The sequence below is a fragment of the Pungitius pungitius genome, chromosome 6 (genome assembly GCF_949316345.1).
Source record: "Pungitius pungitius chromosome 6, fPunPun2.1, whole genome shotgun sequence".
NCBI lineage: Eukaryota > Metazoa > Chordata > Actinopteri > Perciformes > Gasterosteidae > Pungitius > Pungitius pungitius.
The window spans coordinates 1,060,823-1,077,578 of NC_084905.1; the positions used below are offsets into that span (position 1 = coordinate 1,060,823).

The 16,756-nt window shown below is 44.5% G+C and overlaps 1 protein-coding gene across 2 annotated transcripts in view; it reads right to left on the reverse strand.

The window, feature by feature from the left end:
• The window catches only part of furinb (furin (paired basic amino acid cleaving enzyme) b), a 51,916-nt gene that overhangs the window by 10,412 nt on the left and 24,748 nt on the right, over window positions 1-16,756 (reverse strand). For both annotated transcript variants that reach the window (XM_037450612.2, XM_037450611.2), the window contains exons 4-8: window positions 12,243-12,338; window positions 10,934-11,062; window positions 10,751-10,827; window positions 3,025-3,113; window positions 844-1,016 (exon numbers count right to left, since the gene is read on the reverse strand). In XM_037450612.2, the coding sequence (XP_037306509.2) occupies window positions 844-1,016; window positions 3,025-3,113; window positions 10,751-10,827; window positions 10,934-11,062; window positions 12,243-12,338 (564 nt within the window). The remainder of the gene's footprint in view (window positions 1-843; window positions 1,017-3,024; window positions 3,114-10,750; window positions 10,828-10,933; window positions 11,063-12,242; window positions 12,339-16,756) is intronic.

The following is a 16,756-nucleotide window of genomic DNA, read 5'->3' on the forward strand; positions in this document are numbered from 1 at the left end:
TTAAAACATGATTTCTCATTTAATTTTCCTGATTCTCCACTTAAAACCCCTCAATAGCACAAATGACGACAGGTTTGTGGGGAGAATGTCATTTGAATGTGTTGACGGTGTCTGGATCGTGTCAGAGAGTCTTGTGGCTCTACCTAAACCTTCCTGCACGATTCATGACCCAACGCTGCCTTCGCAGGAGGCCGGATGAGTAAAATCCTGGATGCTAGACGTTATCTCAGCGCCAGGAGGACACATGCTGAAGCAGAAAGGCCGTATTGTGCTGCTGTCAGTGCAATTCCTCCTCACTAACACACCACCATGTGTGGAGCAATTCCCATTGTGACATATGAATCATTCTTTTGCATGAAAAAAAAAATCACTGTGGTCTTTGGGTTGACTTATTGTCGTGCGTCGCTGACTGCTGCTTTGATTCTATTTCCTTCAATCTCCCATCGATCATCCAGCTGATGCAGCATGCCGACACATGAGAAACGATGACATCAGACAGAGTGTCACAAACTACCCTTCGCCTCTCCTAACCATAAAGAGCTGTGGTGTTGTGTCTCTGTCTGCTTCCCAATTGATCGGTGTGTTTTCCCCGCTTTAACAGGAGCTAAGACACATTCCTAACTCCCTGACAGACCCTTTTTCTGCTGTCCTCAAGCTCAACCAAACCCAAAGACGTTCTTTTTGTGATACCGTGGAGGGGTTTCCTTCGGCTAAGATAACAATCCGCTGGCTTCGGTGTCATATTTAGCACACAAACACCCGCGTAGCAACGCGGAGCTGACGATTTGAATGACGCAAGAAACAGGGAAGATTGTCAATGGAAGTGGATGCGGCGCGACTCACCTTGGTGATTCCCTGGATGAAAGCCTCCTTCGCCAGCTTGGCCGGGCCGTCCAGTGACTTGCCGTCGTCCTCCGGGCCCCAGCTGGCGCTGTAAATGTGGATGTGCTGCGGGTTCAGGCTCAGAGAGTGGGCCTCCACCACGTCCGTCACCTCGCCGTCGAGCATGCGAACCCCTGCAGGCCGACCAGGACACGCAGAGCGGAGCGGGTTACCCAAAGCACACAGAGTGACAGAGGGAACCATGTTAAATGGATAGTGAACAGTGTGACAATTATCTTGTCATTTAGTGTGCTCATAAAACTTCCAATAAATCAAAAAGATAAGACCGGGTGGTTCTAGAGTGGAAGCATAGTCAGTCGTGGCCTGTGGAGATTCAGGACATCTCTACATCACAACTCATTATTTTATTAAAACCGCTTTATTATAACTTAACAAATCCTTGAGTTCTTTGCCTCCGCCCAAAGGTTTTTTGAACATAACAATAGTGGGCGTGTGAATTCATGTTTAAGGCAGTTGGGGAAGTGTCAAAACTTGACTTGGAGAAAAACAGCATGGGATGAAGACGAGGGGGAACTTAACACGACTGAAAGAACTCGTATTTTCTGCCACAGAAAGAACAAACAGCCACACAGAAGTGGGAGTTCTAGTCGTTTTAATGAGTAAGCGTACGCTTCTTCTTCGCAGCAGATGCTGCTCTGATGGACGTATTTTTCTTTTTTACCGTCACGTTTAAAAACCCGGCTGGTTATCAAGCCAGGAACGGCTAGTTCTCTTCCCCCCCCCGACCAACGCCGAGAAAGGACAAAAGCAAAGAGGGAACGCTGCGCACGCCGGCCCGAACCAGCCGAGCGGTTACAAAGCCCCGGACGCCCTGTGGGGCCCCACGCGGGGCGGCGCTGAATGTCACCTTTCATCACACCTGAAGGAAAAAAACCCCGCCAGAGCCTTTGAAGTGAGCGCCCTCGGATCCCTGCTCGGGAACATCAATGGCTGTAGAGCGGCGTGCAGTGAAATAAGGTCCATTACTGGGAAAAGACCGGCGGACCTCAGAGGCAGCCCTACCGCCGCCGCCGCCGCCGCGCACATCAAGACTCAAATAGTCCGTTCGCGACAAACCGGCCTCAAAAGACGCGTGCCAGGAGAGACGCAGCCCAAGCGCTAATGACTGCGTTGGCATGGAGACTCGTGACATTTGAACAGTAATGTTTGCTCGGGCAGATCTCTCCGACTGTAAAACCGCCATTGTTCTCATCCACGTCCTGCAGCTCAACGATTCCTTATGAAGAAGACACTATTGTCAAGCAAGTCAGAGGCAGCGGGTAGGAACGCACACACACACACACACGCACGCACACACACACGCACGCACGCACGCACGCACACACACACGCACACAGAGGAATTTGGGAGCAAATCACAGCTGTTTATGAACAATCTCCTGACACGAACAGATTCAGGGAGGAGTAAATTACGAGGACGAGGCCGTTCTCCATCGGGAGATGGATGTTAATGAAGACAAAGAAGCAGAATTATGAGGAACATCTGTGAAGGGGGGGGGGGGGGGGGCGCTCAGGGCTCCACGAGGCCCCGCTGAGTCTTGTTGGCTGCAATCATGTCACTGACAGATTGTTTGGTGAATAAAGTTAGTAAAAGCCTTGTTGGAACACTTTATCATGTGCAAACCTCAGGGGAAAGTGAAGGGTTGAGAAGTCAGTTTTATGGCCTCAGCGCAACATTAAATGAAGGCATTGTTGTAAATGTCTCTGCTTCAACACTAATAAAGGATTATCTTATCTTAACAGTGTTTTGTTGCTTCTTAACGGAACAAGCAACAGAACACTTACAAAAATGGGATTGTCATCCAATTGCTGGAAGAATTGTGTCATAGGTTGAGTGTGTTACTATCTTTATTGGTTTGAAATAAAAATACATTAATCATGTTAACATTTGAATATGAAACATACACCTTTCTAGGCATCGTCCTTTTAAATAATGTTAAAAAAGCCAAAATTAACCCATTTTCCAGAGAAATATCTGCTGAAAGACTAGCTGGAATAAATGGAATTTGGCAGATGCAAAACCCCCCCTGCAGTACGCTAATTCATTTCAGTGCGAGTATTATTTTGCATATTATTTCTCATTGGGAAAAAAATAAAAATCCCAGCAGCATGCGTCACTCACCTCCTATCTTAGCGTTGTAGGCCACACCGACGCCGCACACGCCGTTGTCGGCCGCTGCTGCAACTTCTCCCGCACATCGCGTCCCGTGCCTGGGGAGAGGGTCACAGGAGAGGAGAATGGGGAGATCACACAGGGGCGATTCACACAGAAAGCAGCAGCGTCAGAATATAATAACCGTTTGCTCGCGGCGAAACGCCAGCAGATGACGAACCCGAGCGGCGCCTCCACACAATACCGAGGATGAAGCTCAAAACACAAAAGGCAAAGTCACAAGAGAAACACGAAGCCAGTGGCCCCTTTTGTGGCTGCCGGGGCTGTGACGATAAGTGCGAGAGCCTCGAAAATGACTTTCACGCTGAAGGGGACATTCGTTAAGAGCAGCTGGAGAATTCAAGCATCGCTTCCCAAAAAAAAAAAAAAAAAACACCTTTTTGGCTGAAGATGACTCGAACAAAGTGTCAAGGACACACTGGCTTTGTTTCTCACACAGCACACCAAGAACAAAGAGGCAAACGCAGGTGTAAAAACTGCACTGCTTTATACGCGTGTCTGTCAAAGTTAGATTACCACAATTATTACGTACAAAAGAAAAAAGAGGCGGTGATTGGAGGGATTTTTAGGGATATGTTCAAACCCATTTTGCCTTACAATGTCTTAAGTCAGTGAAAACATATTTTGTTAATCAGTTTTCTACTGGGAAGCCGTTTCAGTGGTTTCACATGAGAATATTTCTGTCCTTTAGCTGCAACATTTTTTAGTTTTAGTTTGTAGGGGAAAAAAAGTCTTCTGTGCACCATTTTTTAAAATTTTTAAATAAAGTAAGTATTTGATACATTTATTTTGCTGTTCAAGCATCCTTAATGTGTGTGGGTAACTCTAACTTTACCTTTTTATGGTTACGTCTCCCGGCTTCCACTGGCCACCCCATGTTTAAAGTCACGCTGCAATGCATTGTGGGTGATTCCCTTTGGCAAAGTCTTCATCTGACGCGGAGTCACACAAAGGGTCAATAAAACTCAACGATTCAACTTTGTGAAACCATTAACCCCTTTAGACCTCCAAATTAACAAATCTTCTGTGAACACTATACATCGGCGCGCACAAAGCTTCAGACGGATGTCCTTCTAACCCTTTCTGATTGATCTTACAAAGAGTAACCGAGGTGAAACCAGAGGAGCAAGATGAAGACTAACTTTAACTGAACCATGACGGTCAAAAGCCAGACAAATCAGATTAGCAGATGTTATTGATGCAAATGAACTTTTCTCTCATTAATACCTTCAACCAGTGGTTTCTGAGAATAAAGCGGTTCCCCACAGAGCGTCATTGAGGCGTCAAACACGACAACACTTTGCAAACGTTAAACTCTAACCGCATAGAGCAACCACAAGTTGCCTGTAAAATCAATCCAATGAAAAGTCCCCAACTTCACAGCGTTGACTCGAGGGGTTAAAGCGGTGTGATCCGACCGCGAGTGGAGGGGGCGAAAGCAGCATTCGCCGTTCAGCGCAGATCATTAAGATTGTCTGCTGATTACAGTTAGAGATGCCCGAGGAAACAACACACTGTGTGGAAACACAGCTAATTATGGACACAACATGGTTTTGGAGGAGCCAAAAATGATTTCCACAGGGTCAGAGCCTCCAGCCGGGATTCTGATTAGACTACGTGTGGGTCTGTGATTTATAACCCACCCACTAATTCACACTTTTAAAACATTCTCGAACCAACTCACAACAACTACAGAGAAAGACGGCGTGGAATGAGGCAACGCGGCCTCCTGAGAAACCATTCATTCAGATGTCAACCACTGCGAGGGATTTTCGAACAAGTGATCCCCATTTCTCAACACGGACCTCGGCACCACACATGGCAAAGATTAATGCACCACAAAGGCAGTGAAATTATGATTATTGCTATCAAGAGGTTAAACTACACTGTTTTACTGCTAACTAACTCGCATGGATGGCAGCTGGTAATGAGAGGCTGATGGCTCCCCCAAGAACAATATATATGTACTCAGGGGTTGAATTGAGATTTATGACGTGGGGGGGACATTCCTTGGCAGCGTTATGTAATGTAGCTGCAGTTTTTCATTGAAGAGTGCAGCATCAAACGCCACGATGACCTAATAAGCATTAGATAATCAATGTAATTCACAAATATACGAGTGAGAAGTCAGTCAAATGATGGTGAGGAAGTGACTGCGGTGCTGTGGCTGCTTATCACAAAAAGAACTTGGTAAACGAGGTGTATAGTTGAAGAATACGTGACTCTTAAGTGCTTCTATAATTGAATGTAGCAGAAGCATTCTCCATGTTAACGCGAACCAGAGCAGATTCTAATGAGCAATTTGTCTTGGGAATTATACTTCAAAGTGATTAATGCAACTTTAAGTTTCCATCTGTTGGTTTTCACGCTGTAAAACGTACGATCGAGCTACATTTTAGAGCAATATAGTCGTCAAATTTATTTTCTCAGGGTGGAACTGTACGGAGTAAACGAAGAGGGAAATATACTGCAAATGTACCACATTATTTCACTATCAAAAGAAAGGTGTGATTATTCACCCTCACATAACTCGTACAAATAGTCAGCACCGATGGCCAAATTACTGCAGTTGAATTGCAAATCAAATCTAAAAATTTCAATGACCAACTAACAAATGCCTGGCTCCAAGCGCTTCGCTTTAAAAGAAACAATTCAAACCAACAGAGCATGCAGACAATGGCCTGAGTCACGTAGACTATTTCAATAAAAGTCCATGAGGGTCAATACTTTGACAGGAGGTCTGCTTCTCCTTTAGCTGCAAATACTCACACATCAAGTCATGGAGACGTCTACGGAGAGGCTTCGCACGTCCAAATGAGCCGTGTTTGGCCTGGAATGAATTCAGCTGAACCAGCCAGACAGCTTAATACATCCGGGGAGGCTCGGACGTTCCAGAGCAGAGACAAAAAAGGGTTTGAGGCGAAGCCACAATTCCATTTGTCAAATGTCCATAAAATGAGATCATTTCCGAGACACTTTGCTTGCACGCCTCCATTCTATATCCATTTAAAAGCGATTGGAAAAAGGTGTCATACGCAGCGGCCCTCGGGGTCACGCGCCAAGTGTTGTCTGAAGAATTCATACGAGGGACGGGTGATAAACAACGAGAGCTTAGCGACGACGCCGCCTCATCGGGGAGAAAGAGAAGCGAGGTTGGTAGATATTAGAGGGAGAGTCAGAGGAAAAGATGCATTCTTTGTCCCAAAGACAAGCTGTGGAGAAAAGACCCAACAAAGCATTGATGAAAGCCCCCTGGACTAGAGACACTCTATTCACGAAACCAATGTGACCTCCCTTATCTTATCAGATGGAGCAGAGGGACGGAGTGAAGTAATGCTTTCATTATTGCTCCTCAGGATTAGGCAGCGTGTTTGGTCAAGTCATTGCTCCACCATTTACTGGAGAATGTGCATGTTTCTCAGCACCGCCTCTCTGACCACAGACCGTACAGTGTCAAAGTTCTTAACGGTGCGGCCTACTAATGTGCAGTAAGCAGCACATCCAACACCAGTATAATTACGCTACATGGCCAAAAAACACTGGCATTGAAGCCTCGGTGTTGGTCCAATTCTAAAGTCAGCCGTAAGCGTCCACTCATTCAAGCAAGTAATTACAGTCATTAGTTGTAAATAAAACATTGCTTATTTTTTTAGGACTAATTCTAAGATTATTTTTTAATTGCTACAGGAGGACTTCTTGTGAATTATATAAACTTTCCTTTTTTTACTTTGAGATGTGAGCAGCGTTTGAACGATTGGTTCAAACTGTCTTCAGCGTTGCAGGGTAAAGGATCGGTTACGTTAAAATTCCATGTTTTAATATGTGTATATTTAATAATATGTGTGCTTTGTGCACATCACAGACAGACAGATCATTTGCATTCCTCGCTACTTAAAGCGACGAGTGCAAAAAACAACGGGCCCGAAGGCAGAGAAGAACTTTTGATCATCATCAGGCGAATGTACACACATAAACGGTCATAACCGGTCTAATCCATCTGACTTGCACATTCTTATCGGGGAGGAAACTCACGTGGACGGGGAGAGAAAAAAATCTAACTTGAAGACGAATGGGGTCGGAAATGGAAATGGATCCGTTACTACGAGGCCAATAAAAATCATGACTGCATGGAGGACTATGGGAGGAGAGGCAATAAACTATTCTGGATGGAATGACCAACACGAGGGACATTGCAAAGCAACTCAGTGCTGCTCACAGAGAGCCAACTACATACAGTCTGTCAAGCAATAAAGCGTTAAGGTTATTGCAAATAAGAATAATCAGCAGAACGTGGTCTAAACTGTCTAAATCTTTACACTCTTTACACACCCTATTCAACAGTGTCCTGTCAAAATGTCTCAAAGACAGCAGCTTCAATCACGCTGCCCTTTTGTAGACAAAAATACATCTCTCACGTCAAACAGGAAAAGCGGGAGAGAAGACAGGAAGAGAGAAAAATCGGATTTAAGAGCGAGGTACCCGCCGACTTCCCCTTCAAAAACCACCTGGCTGTCTGTAACACTAAGGCAGAACAAACAAGACGACGGGAGGCAGAATATTATCCGTCGGGCCGGACGAAGGGCGGCAGCTTTGTAAACAATAATTGATAAACGCTGTGTGAACAGTGGAAAGCATTTATTTTGCAGTGGTAAATAAGAGAAAATATCGTTCTCACACTGCTCACACGGTTAACCCACTGAATTCATTTGTTCATGTCGTTGAAAGAAGGACAAACTCTTATGTCAAATCACGTAATGCATCTATGCAGTTTGTGTGAGTTATTTTAACTTGCATTCACATACTTGGAACGCCTCAGCCTTCAGACGCCACGTGTCTGCCAGCCGGCCGAGGAAAAAAAGCCCATAAATAGTATTTGACCCTTTTGCCCGTTTCAGGTGTTGCAGCTTGAATTCCATGCGGATTGGGGGTTATTTTCTGAGAAGTAAGCAAAATACTGCACAGTGACACATTTAGAATGTGGTGTTTACAGTGAAGCACATAGACATTTAACCTCTAGAGCCTGACACTGTCACATTTTGATTTAAGCAATATGCTTGGTTAAGTAAGAGATAAAATAATGATTCAAAGTCAAATCAAGATATCCGTTATGAAGGTTATAAGGATTAATTACTTCCACTTCTTACTTTAGAGTTTTATAAATAATTTGTATATTTTGGCGCACTAGAAATGTCATTTTTTCTTATATATTTTCATACTCCATAAACATAGTTACTAATAGTATTGATTATTGCATTTAACTTTTAAACTTCGATTGCAGGGGGATAGCTGCCCGACCTTGATTAAGGTCAAAAGTAATCAAGAATTTAATAAGATGAGATAATGCAAAACATGTGTCTGCTGGAGGTGCGTTTACCATTTTCTCTTTGCAGTGTATTAAAGCAAAGCTTTGTTCGCAGAAACAAAGCCATTTTCCACAAAGCACAAAGCGATTTGATAGAGAGAGACGTGAAAAAACCTCTGTTGGTCATTCACAATGCAATCAACTTGATTAACCAAAATGTGTCTTCCTTCTCATCCCCGGCCTTGAGTTTCAGTCACTTTAGTACGTGGGTGTTGACGAGGTTGGTCTGAAGGGCAGACGAGGCATGCCAATCATTTTCCAATAAAACCTGTCACTGCACAATCGTACGGTGCATCTCAATTAATGGCCCCCCTGTGAAAAGTTCTCAACAGAAGCTAATGGCTTTCCAAGGGGAAGTTAGATGGATCGAGACATTAAAACAACCTGAAACAAACAAAAAAAAAAAATCAATCCACACAACAAAGCACTTACCCAGATAACATTAAAAAAAAAGTCAACTGAAAATCTCCAGTAGTAGTAGCAGTGCAGATTCAGATGCATAATTAATGTGATGGTAGTAGTTACACATAGCTTTGTTATTTTACACATGAGCCTAATCAGTTTTCAGGGTGACTTAAAGGATTTGACTGATTTAGTTAAAAAATTAATGACTATATTATTTGGTTTAGTGACAAGATTGTACTATTGGATACATAGATACATACACCGAGATTTTGGTCTCGCATTGACAATACTGCACAGCCCTTGTGTCACCATTTGTTGTGGTTTAATAACAGGAGGTGGCCTCTGCTCTATCCCCACCCTCTACACACCGACATCATAACAGAGGACACGTGGAATAAACAGAAAAACAATGATATTGTGAAGCACAACAGATTACCTGCTTGGCCGCACTTCAGCCAGCCTTCAACGCACACTGAACGCCCTTCACCAAAATCTGCCAGAGCTGCCAGCTGCAGACTACAGAGCAGCATCTCTGAGGATAAACCCAGATGTGAGAATTCAAACATCAGCCCCGCTTGTCAGCAGCACAAACGAACGGGCCATCACAGGCCCGCCTCCGACTCTCCTCAGCTTTTTGTTGTCCTATGAATATATTCATATCATCTCATTGTGAGGGGGTTGTGAGCATTACTCACTGTCGGCCTGTATTTCTCTATGGTTTACGTAACTCATTGGATGTAATGCGTTTCCACGTCGCACCAAGCGCCGCCGCTCCACGCTGTGCATCAGACACACCCTCGGTTGTCCCAATACATGGATCCAGTCCACGGTAATTGTTCTGGCAATTCCACTCACACGGGTGGCAGAGTTAGTGTTTTACTAGATGGTGTGAGGGTCTTTCTGAAGTAATAGCACGGTGCAGTTGGGGACTCTGAAGTGAACCAGAGGCAGGGAGTAATCCCTTCCAGTGGTGCTTTGCCCTATCAGCAGGACGGAGTGGGATCTACTTTACGCTGACAGGGGGGGGGGGCGGGCCGCCCTGCACGGGCGCTCAAGGACGAGAAACGAGGGCCTCTGCTGAATAAAGCAGCTGAGGCCAGCATCTTTCAGGATTAATAAATACGGAGGATGAAAAGATGGGGACAGAAAAACAAAGTAAAAAAAAAAAAAACAATGTGAAAGTTCAAATCAGAACATCTTCCTGGACTATATTCTCCTAAAACTATTTCTATTATCTCATGAAAAGTCAGCTGCTGTTTTAGCTCCCCCTCGACCGACTGCAAATGGATGCTGCGCTTTGAAATGGACAATAAAAGAGAAAAACAACCAACCACACAAAGGCTTGGTGGAACTCGCCCCAGATAAGAGAGATTTGAGAGAAATCCTGCTGTGCCATGCAGCTTCTTATCTGCTGCAGGGGGATTGGACAAAGGGCAGAAGACCACAGTGTTTGAAGGAAAAGGGGAGAAGGATTCGCCCCCCCCCGCTGGCGCTGTAGTCTTCCATCGATACATTTGGGTCAAAAAGTGTGTTTTTTAATGTGACCAGAGGCTGGAGGGGAAGAGCATGAACCACTGAGGGCCAGTAAACAAGTGTAGGATTAGATACCGTGGGGAGGTGCGGACTGAATCTCAAAATGCAGCTAGTGCTGCTTGGCTCGTGTACTGAGGCACCGCAGGAGCATCTTTCAAGACTTTGCAGAATGACTGCACCAGTGCTTTCTAACTTTGTATAATTGGTTTCTAAATGCAGATGCTTCAGCCGAGAGCACTGGACCAAAAGCCGCTGTCAACCAACACTTAGAGGCGGCTGGTGCCGAGTCGAAAACAACAAGGGTTGGACAAAGGGGGGGGTGATTCTGATCCATTCGTAGCAGCGTCGCCGGATTTCTGCTTCGGCCCGACTCACCTGTTTTCATTTCGCTGCGTGTACCTCGGTTGGGGGTCGGCATCTCCGTCATTAACATCATAGCTGGCCTCAGGGTCCTTGAACAGACAGGAAAGGACAGTGGCAATAAAAAAAAAAAACACACTGGCATAACCTTTTTCTCTTACATTTTGTCTAGAAATAGCGAGTCCTCGACGTGCTTACATAATTGCTGATGAGGTCGGGGTGATCTTTCTCAATGCCGTCGTCCAGGATAGTCACCACTACACCTCTTCCCGTGTAACCGAGAGCCCAGGCTACTTTAGTATTCAGGTCTTGGTGCGTTGGCGTGGACTGAAAGAGACGCAAGGCTTTTGCTCAGCTGTCAATCCGCTGTGACTGACACACCCGAGAGAACAGGAAAGGGCCCGTGGCTGTGAGAACACCTTGAATCATCTGCAAAGGCCTTTGCCCCGCTGAAAAGACTCCAGTCAAAATCAAATATGCTCAATACAAACACAAGCACCACGACATAAAGAGGGAAGATCAGAGGTGATTCATCGACACTTCAAATCCAATTTTGATGAATTGAAATTGGCTGCCGCTCTGGCGGAAGCTGCAGTTCCTGGATGTAGGCTTGGAACTTTCAATACATATTTTAAGTAAATGTTTGCAAAAGAAAAAATGAAATCCCCAGAATTAGCCAAGATGAAAGCGCCCGAGTACAATAAATAGTTTTTTACTGCCAAATAAAAAGTCAGCATGGGAAGCATATGCCTTAACACTAAACTCCGGTTTGGCTTTCAACTCACATCCGCGTTGAATACTAAATATATGAGAATTAAAGGTTGGAGTACTGAGACGATAAGAGGTTTAATGCTGAATGGCAGAATCGGTTTCACTACTTCTATTCACTGGTGATATGTCTGGGGTAGTCACTGTCATTAATCCCTGCCAGTGGCAAAGGTAAAAAGGGGAGATTATGGCTAATTTAAGGGTCTCAGAGAAAAGGTGTGAATAACCAGACAGACAGAGCCAGAACCACGCTATCAGTGTTCAACCTGTCCTTACATTTCATTTTCTGATTCAACTGGGAATCCTGGAATACATCATATTGCACTTTTGACTGTTTATGCAGTGAAGTGGTAATAAATTAAGCCTATATCATTTCTGACTGACAATAAGGAAATAAATAACTTGTGCTGCTGGGATAATGAATACGTCTCAAATAAGATTCTGCAGAGCTGAAACTATTGAGAGCTCTTCATACGCGACTGGATAAGAAGGCCATCAAGCTTTAATTAGAAATAATTGCAGAGCAGAGACTGAAATATGCTATTAACACATCTGAATGCAGAGGAGGATCCTCTCTTCGGGAATACAGAAAAGGAAAAACCTTCGACCAACTGCACCAACTAATTTGTTTGCTGTTATGTATTACACACCGAATGAGATATTTTAGAAATGTCAACGTCAACTCTGCTACGGTGACAGATTAACTACGTGTAAAATACAAAGATAAGAGACCACTCACCAGGTACCACTGCTCAGGGAAATCTGGATCTGTTGGGTCTTCAAAGATATCCCTCTTCTTCCTTTTTTTCACCACTTGCTGCTCCGCCCACTGGACCTGGGAGTCACACACACACACACACACACACACACACACACACACACACACACACACACACACACACACACACACACACACACACACACACACACACACACACACACACACACACACACACACACACACACACACACACACACACACACACACACACACACACACACACACACACACACACACACACACACACACACACGATTCACAGTTCACACAGATATCTTCACATCTCATTTGGAAATTACCAATTTTCTAATTTTCAAAATGATTGCATTGTCCTACAGACCGTAGGACGTGGAAGAATCGCAGCTGTGTTCCAAAAAGCAATATCTAGAAAGAGAGGCAGAAATGTGGGGCAAATCTAATTTATTTCATTTCTGAGAGGCTGAGGGGAAGTGGCTCCTCACACTGACTGTGGCAGAAAGGGGCCTTTGAAGTCCTGCAGGCTGCAGGGATGTGCACAGGACTGGCTGGGTGTCAGAATAAATGCTCGTACCAAGAATAGCAAATGTCATATCACACTTATATATATATATATATATATATATATAAATATAAATGTACATTATGCAAAAAAAGCCAAACAATTGGAAATAATTGACTGTTACCAGTTTCTTGTTCCTGCCATGATTGTATCTATATGTATATATTTTGCGCTGTGACTTAAGAATAATGAGACATCCATAGACAAATTTGTCCATATTTTTCCAAACTTGTACAGTATTTTTCACATTTGACTATGTATACTGTGTTATTGCTCATTTCAAACCATACTCTGTATTCCAATAAAGTAAAAGCCCATCAGATGTAATAAATGAAGTACAGTAGTATTTGGGAGCTGAAGTGGGCTGCTACTGCTGTAGCAGTGGATGGAGTGTCCCACTGTAGAACAGACACTTATCCTCTGAAGCACTTAAAGCAAATGCTGTTGGCAATTATCATTCTCAGTGATGAATTTTTGCTGAAGGTGACAAAAGCTTAAACGGATTCTACTTTAAGGTCAAGAGCCCTCAAGCAACTTGTGTCTAAACCTAAACCTTTTCCTGCACATTGCCCAGAGGATTCTGAAAGTCCATCTTGTTATTCAGGTCTTTTTGTCTTTCTCTCAGCCTGTCAGAGATGTTTCTAGAAGTGGGTGCTTGTTTCATGATAACATGCTCTTACAGTAGGAAGCGTGAGGTGTGAATGTGCAGCTTCTGAGGTTGGTCTAGCTTCAAGATGAATGAAGCCATTTACATTATTCAATGACCCTAGAGGAACTAACATTGATCTCATTTCATTACATCGATTAATGTCCAGGGCCGCACCCTGTGGTCTGGGACACGGACAACACGGAGCCAAACACAACCTCACAGGGAAGCGATCATGAGGCCAGAGTGAGGTGTGGAGGTGGCCCGGGTCTGTGATCCGCTTGAGAAAATAAAACTATTTGTTCCAACTCTCGCACAGTGTCCTGAGGGGTTTCCTGTCGTGGAGAAAGCACGCTGGTATTGTTTGTAATGCGGACAGCCTGTGCTTTGCAAACCTTATATTTTGTATTATCAACAAACCCCATGAAAAGACCACAACCCGTAGACATGTGAGAACTGGGACAAGGGACGATGCCTCCCACCCTCGCTGGTGCCGTTAATCCGCTGCTGAAAATCGTCCCCGACAAACATACATTATTCCTCCACGACCCTCCTGTGACTCATAGTGAGCCATTTATGCCTTTGGTAGCGGGCTTGGTACCGAGCTCAAAACAGACAATCTGGGGATTGAGAGAAGAAAAAAAACCTTGCATTGTTGGTTTTAGTCCTTTCATGGGATTATAACGATAACACAAATATATATTATTTACAACCTTTTCCTTTAACAGTACGCCCTCAAAACCTACAATATAAAATGTACATTTAGGGCAGTCTTTCACACAGAGAGAGAGACACGGCACGCAGTGAGCTGCCTTACCCTGCGGTTTGTACAAAAGAAACAGCAGCCGTCCCAAAACAAATCAATGTTATCCTTCATAGAGAAGGTGAGGGGAAAGGAGAGAGGATAAAAAAAAAAAACCCACAATGGTAAGAGCTTACACAGCTGCCGATGTAATTTTGCCACTGTGTGATTATTCAAAGGAGATGGTGATAAGTGGCATGTTAGCACCACGGTGCCGTGGAAAGGAGACAATGGAGGTAAATGTGAGAGAGGAAACCTCAAAGCTTACAGCATTGATGAATCTACATCCAGCCGTTACGGCTCACCCCGCGTTTCAAAGGTTTTTGCTTGGAACCACGTAAAGCCGAAACCTTTTATTTCCCTTTTTCCAGGAATCAGATGGTCACACACACACACACACACACACACACAATGAATGTACCAATTCTCATGAATAAAACCCACTCACTGATGCGGTGGTGTTTTTTGGCAGTGGTGGTGCTTGGCCTGAGGTTGGGTCTGTATCTGGTTCTGTAGGTAACCGAGGGACAAACGGCTACTCCTCAGCCAGAGACCCGGCGCCCTCAATAGCTGGGGGTTAAATCACATGTTGAACCTGACCCGCTGACACGGACGAACCAATGAGATGGAATCTCTTTTGTCGAACATGTCTTTCTCTCCTTGGCTCTGCCGCCGGGGCTCTAGTTTTAAATTCAACATGCTCTGTGGCTCATCCAGAATCATTTTATTCAAGAGGCCACCGATTCGGCGTCCGGTCCAGTTAACAGTTCATCCTGCGTTTCATCTTTGCCTCTGTCAACGCTAGCTCTCATTAAATCAGAGAACCCTTTATGTGCCGTAGCGGACGCCTGTGAGAACCCCGGCGCCGCTGGCCTCCCTGAATGTCACCGCGTGTCACATTAACGACGTCCCGGGGCTCCATGTCGCATCAGTCCTCTCCTCAGCCAGCTTGACTCGCTCCGTGCCCTCGGATCTACTTGGCAGACCTGCGCCGCTACAGATGGCCCAAGCCGGGTACCTCGTGAGGCGCTTTTAAACAGGGGGGGGGGATTTATACAACAGCCGACAGGGTTTGCAATGTAAACACAGCAGACGAGTCAGGTGGCATCAGGGTGTTTGCGTCCAGATCGTTCACCGGCACGTTGCGTCACCTGACCTGTCTCAAGGGCCCTGTGCCAGGGACCAGCTGTCTCTACGCGTCGCTCTGCCCTGGCGTGTTTCTATTTCACTCAAACCAATCGCAATGGTCTTGGGCGAAAAATGGCTGAAAAATGAACCTTATGATACACTACCGATGGCAATCTCACACATTCTACACCCAGTGAGTCACACTACAAAGAGATACTGCATCTTGCTGCTCAAATCGATTCATTATTTTTATTTTAGCTGCAGAGGATTTGCACACACACACACACACACACACACACACACACACACACACACACACACACACACACACACACACACACACACACACACACACACACACACACACACACACACACACACACACACACACACACACACACACACACACACACACACACACACACCCACACACACACCCACACACACACACACACACACACACACACACACACACACACACACTGAATAAAAACATTCATAGTTGGGTTTGTGGAGTATGATTTTTTTGTATTAAGACCTTTGTGGCCTTCTGCCCACTCAGGTCCAAACAGACCAAAAAATGTCCTCCCTCAACAGCGCAGGTGTGAATAAAGGGAGCCAATCCCATGAGCAGAGCTTGCAGAAGGTTATGACATTTTTTAAACTAAAGAATGCACCATGTTAACCACTGGAGAAGTTTAAATGAAAAGGTTAACTTCTTTGGTTTCCTTCATGATCTCTTCTGTTTTGAATACATTAAGTAATCTTGCCTGTATCGAGTAAACTCAAGTTGTCTTTCTTACAGGCCTTGTAATAGCTTATGTCTTGATGCATCTAGAATTTCCCCATCTAAATATAATATGTATGTATAGGGGAAGGCTTGTAAAGCTCCTGTAAAACAATAAAGATTGTATCTAGTGTTATTTTTACTGTAGTCAGGTGGATTTGCTTTGATCCAAATCCAGCTGGATTGTGTGAGTTGTAATAACAACACTGTCTTAAACCAAAATGAACCATCACAATGAATCAAAACCAGCGCAGGGACGTAATTACGTAAAGAACCCAGAGACTTGGCTCTTGCTAGAAGGCTAATTTACAACAGAGCATAATGCACGCTTTCTTCCCTCCTCCACTCTCTACTGTCTGCCACTAATACAATGGATATAGAAAATGGATATATATTTTTACCTACCTGATAAATGACTACGTACACTGCCCGTTTCCTGGGCTCGCACAATGTTGGCATTTCCTGACTCAACCACATCCGGGACGCATCTACTGAAACTGAGATTTTATTGTATTCCTATAAATTGGTGGTTGGTCTGTATGCAAATTCAACACAAAATGTCCAAATGAAA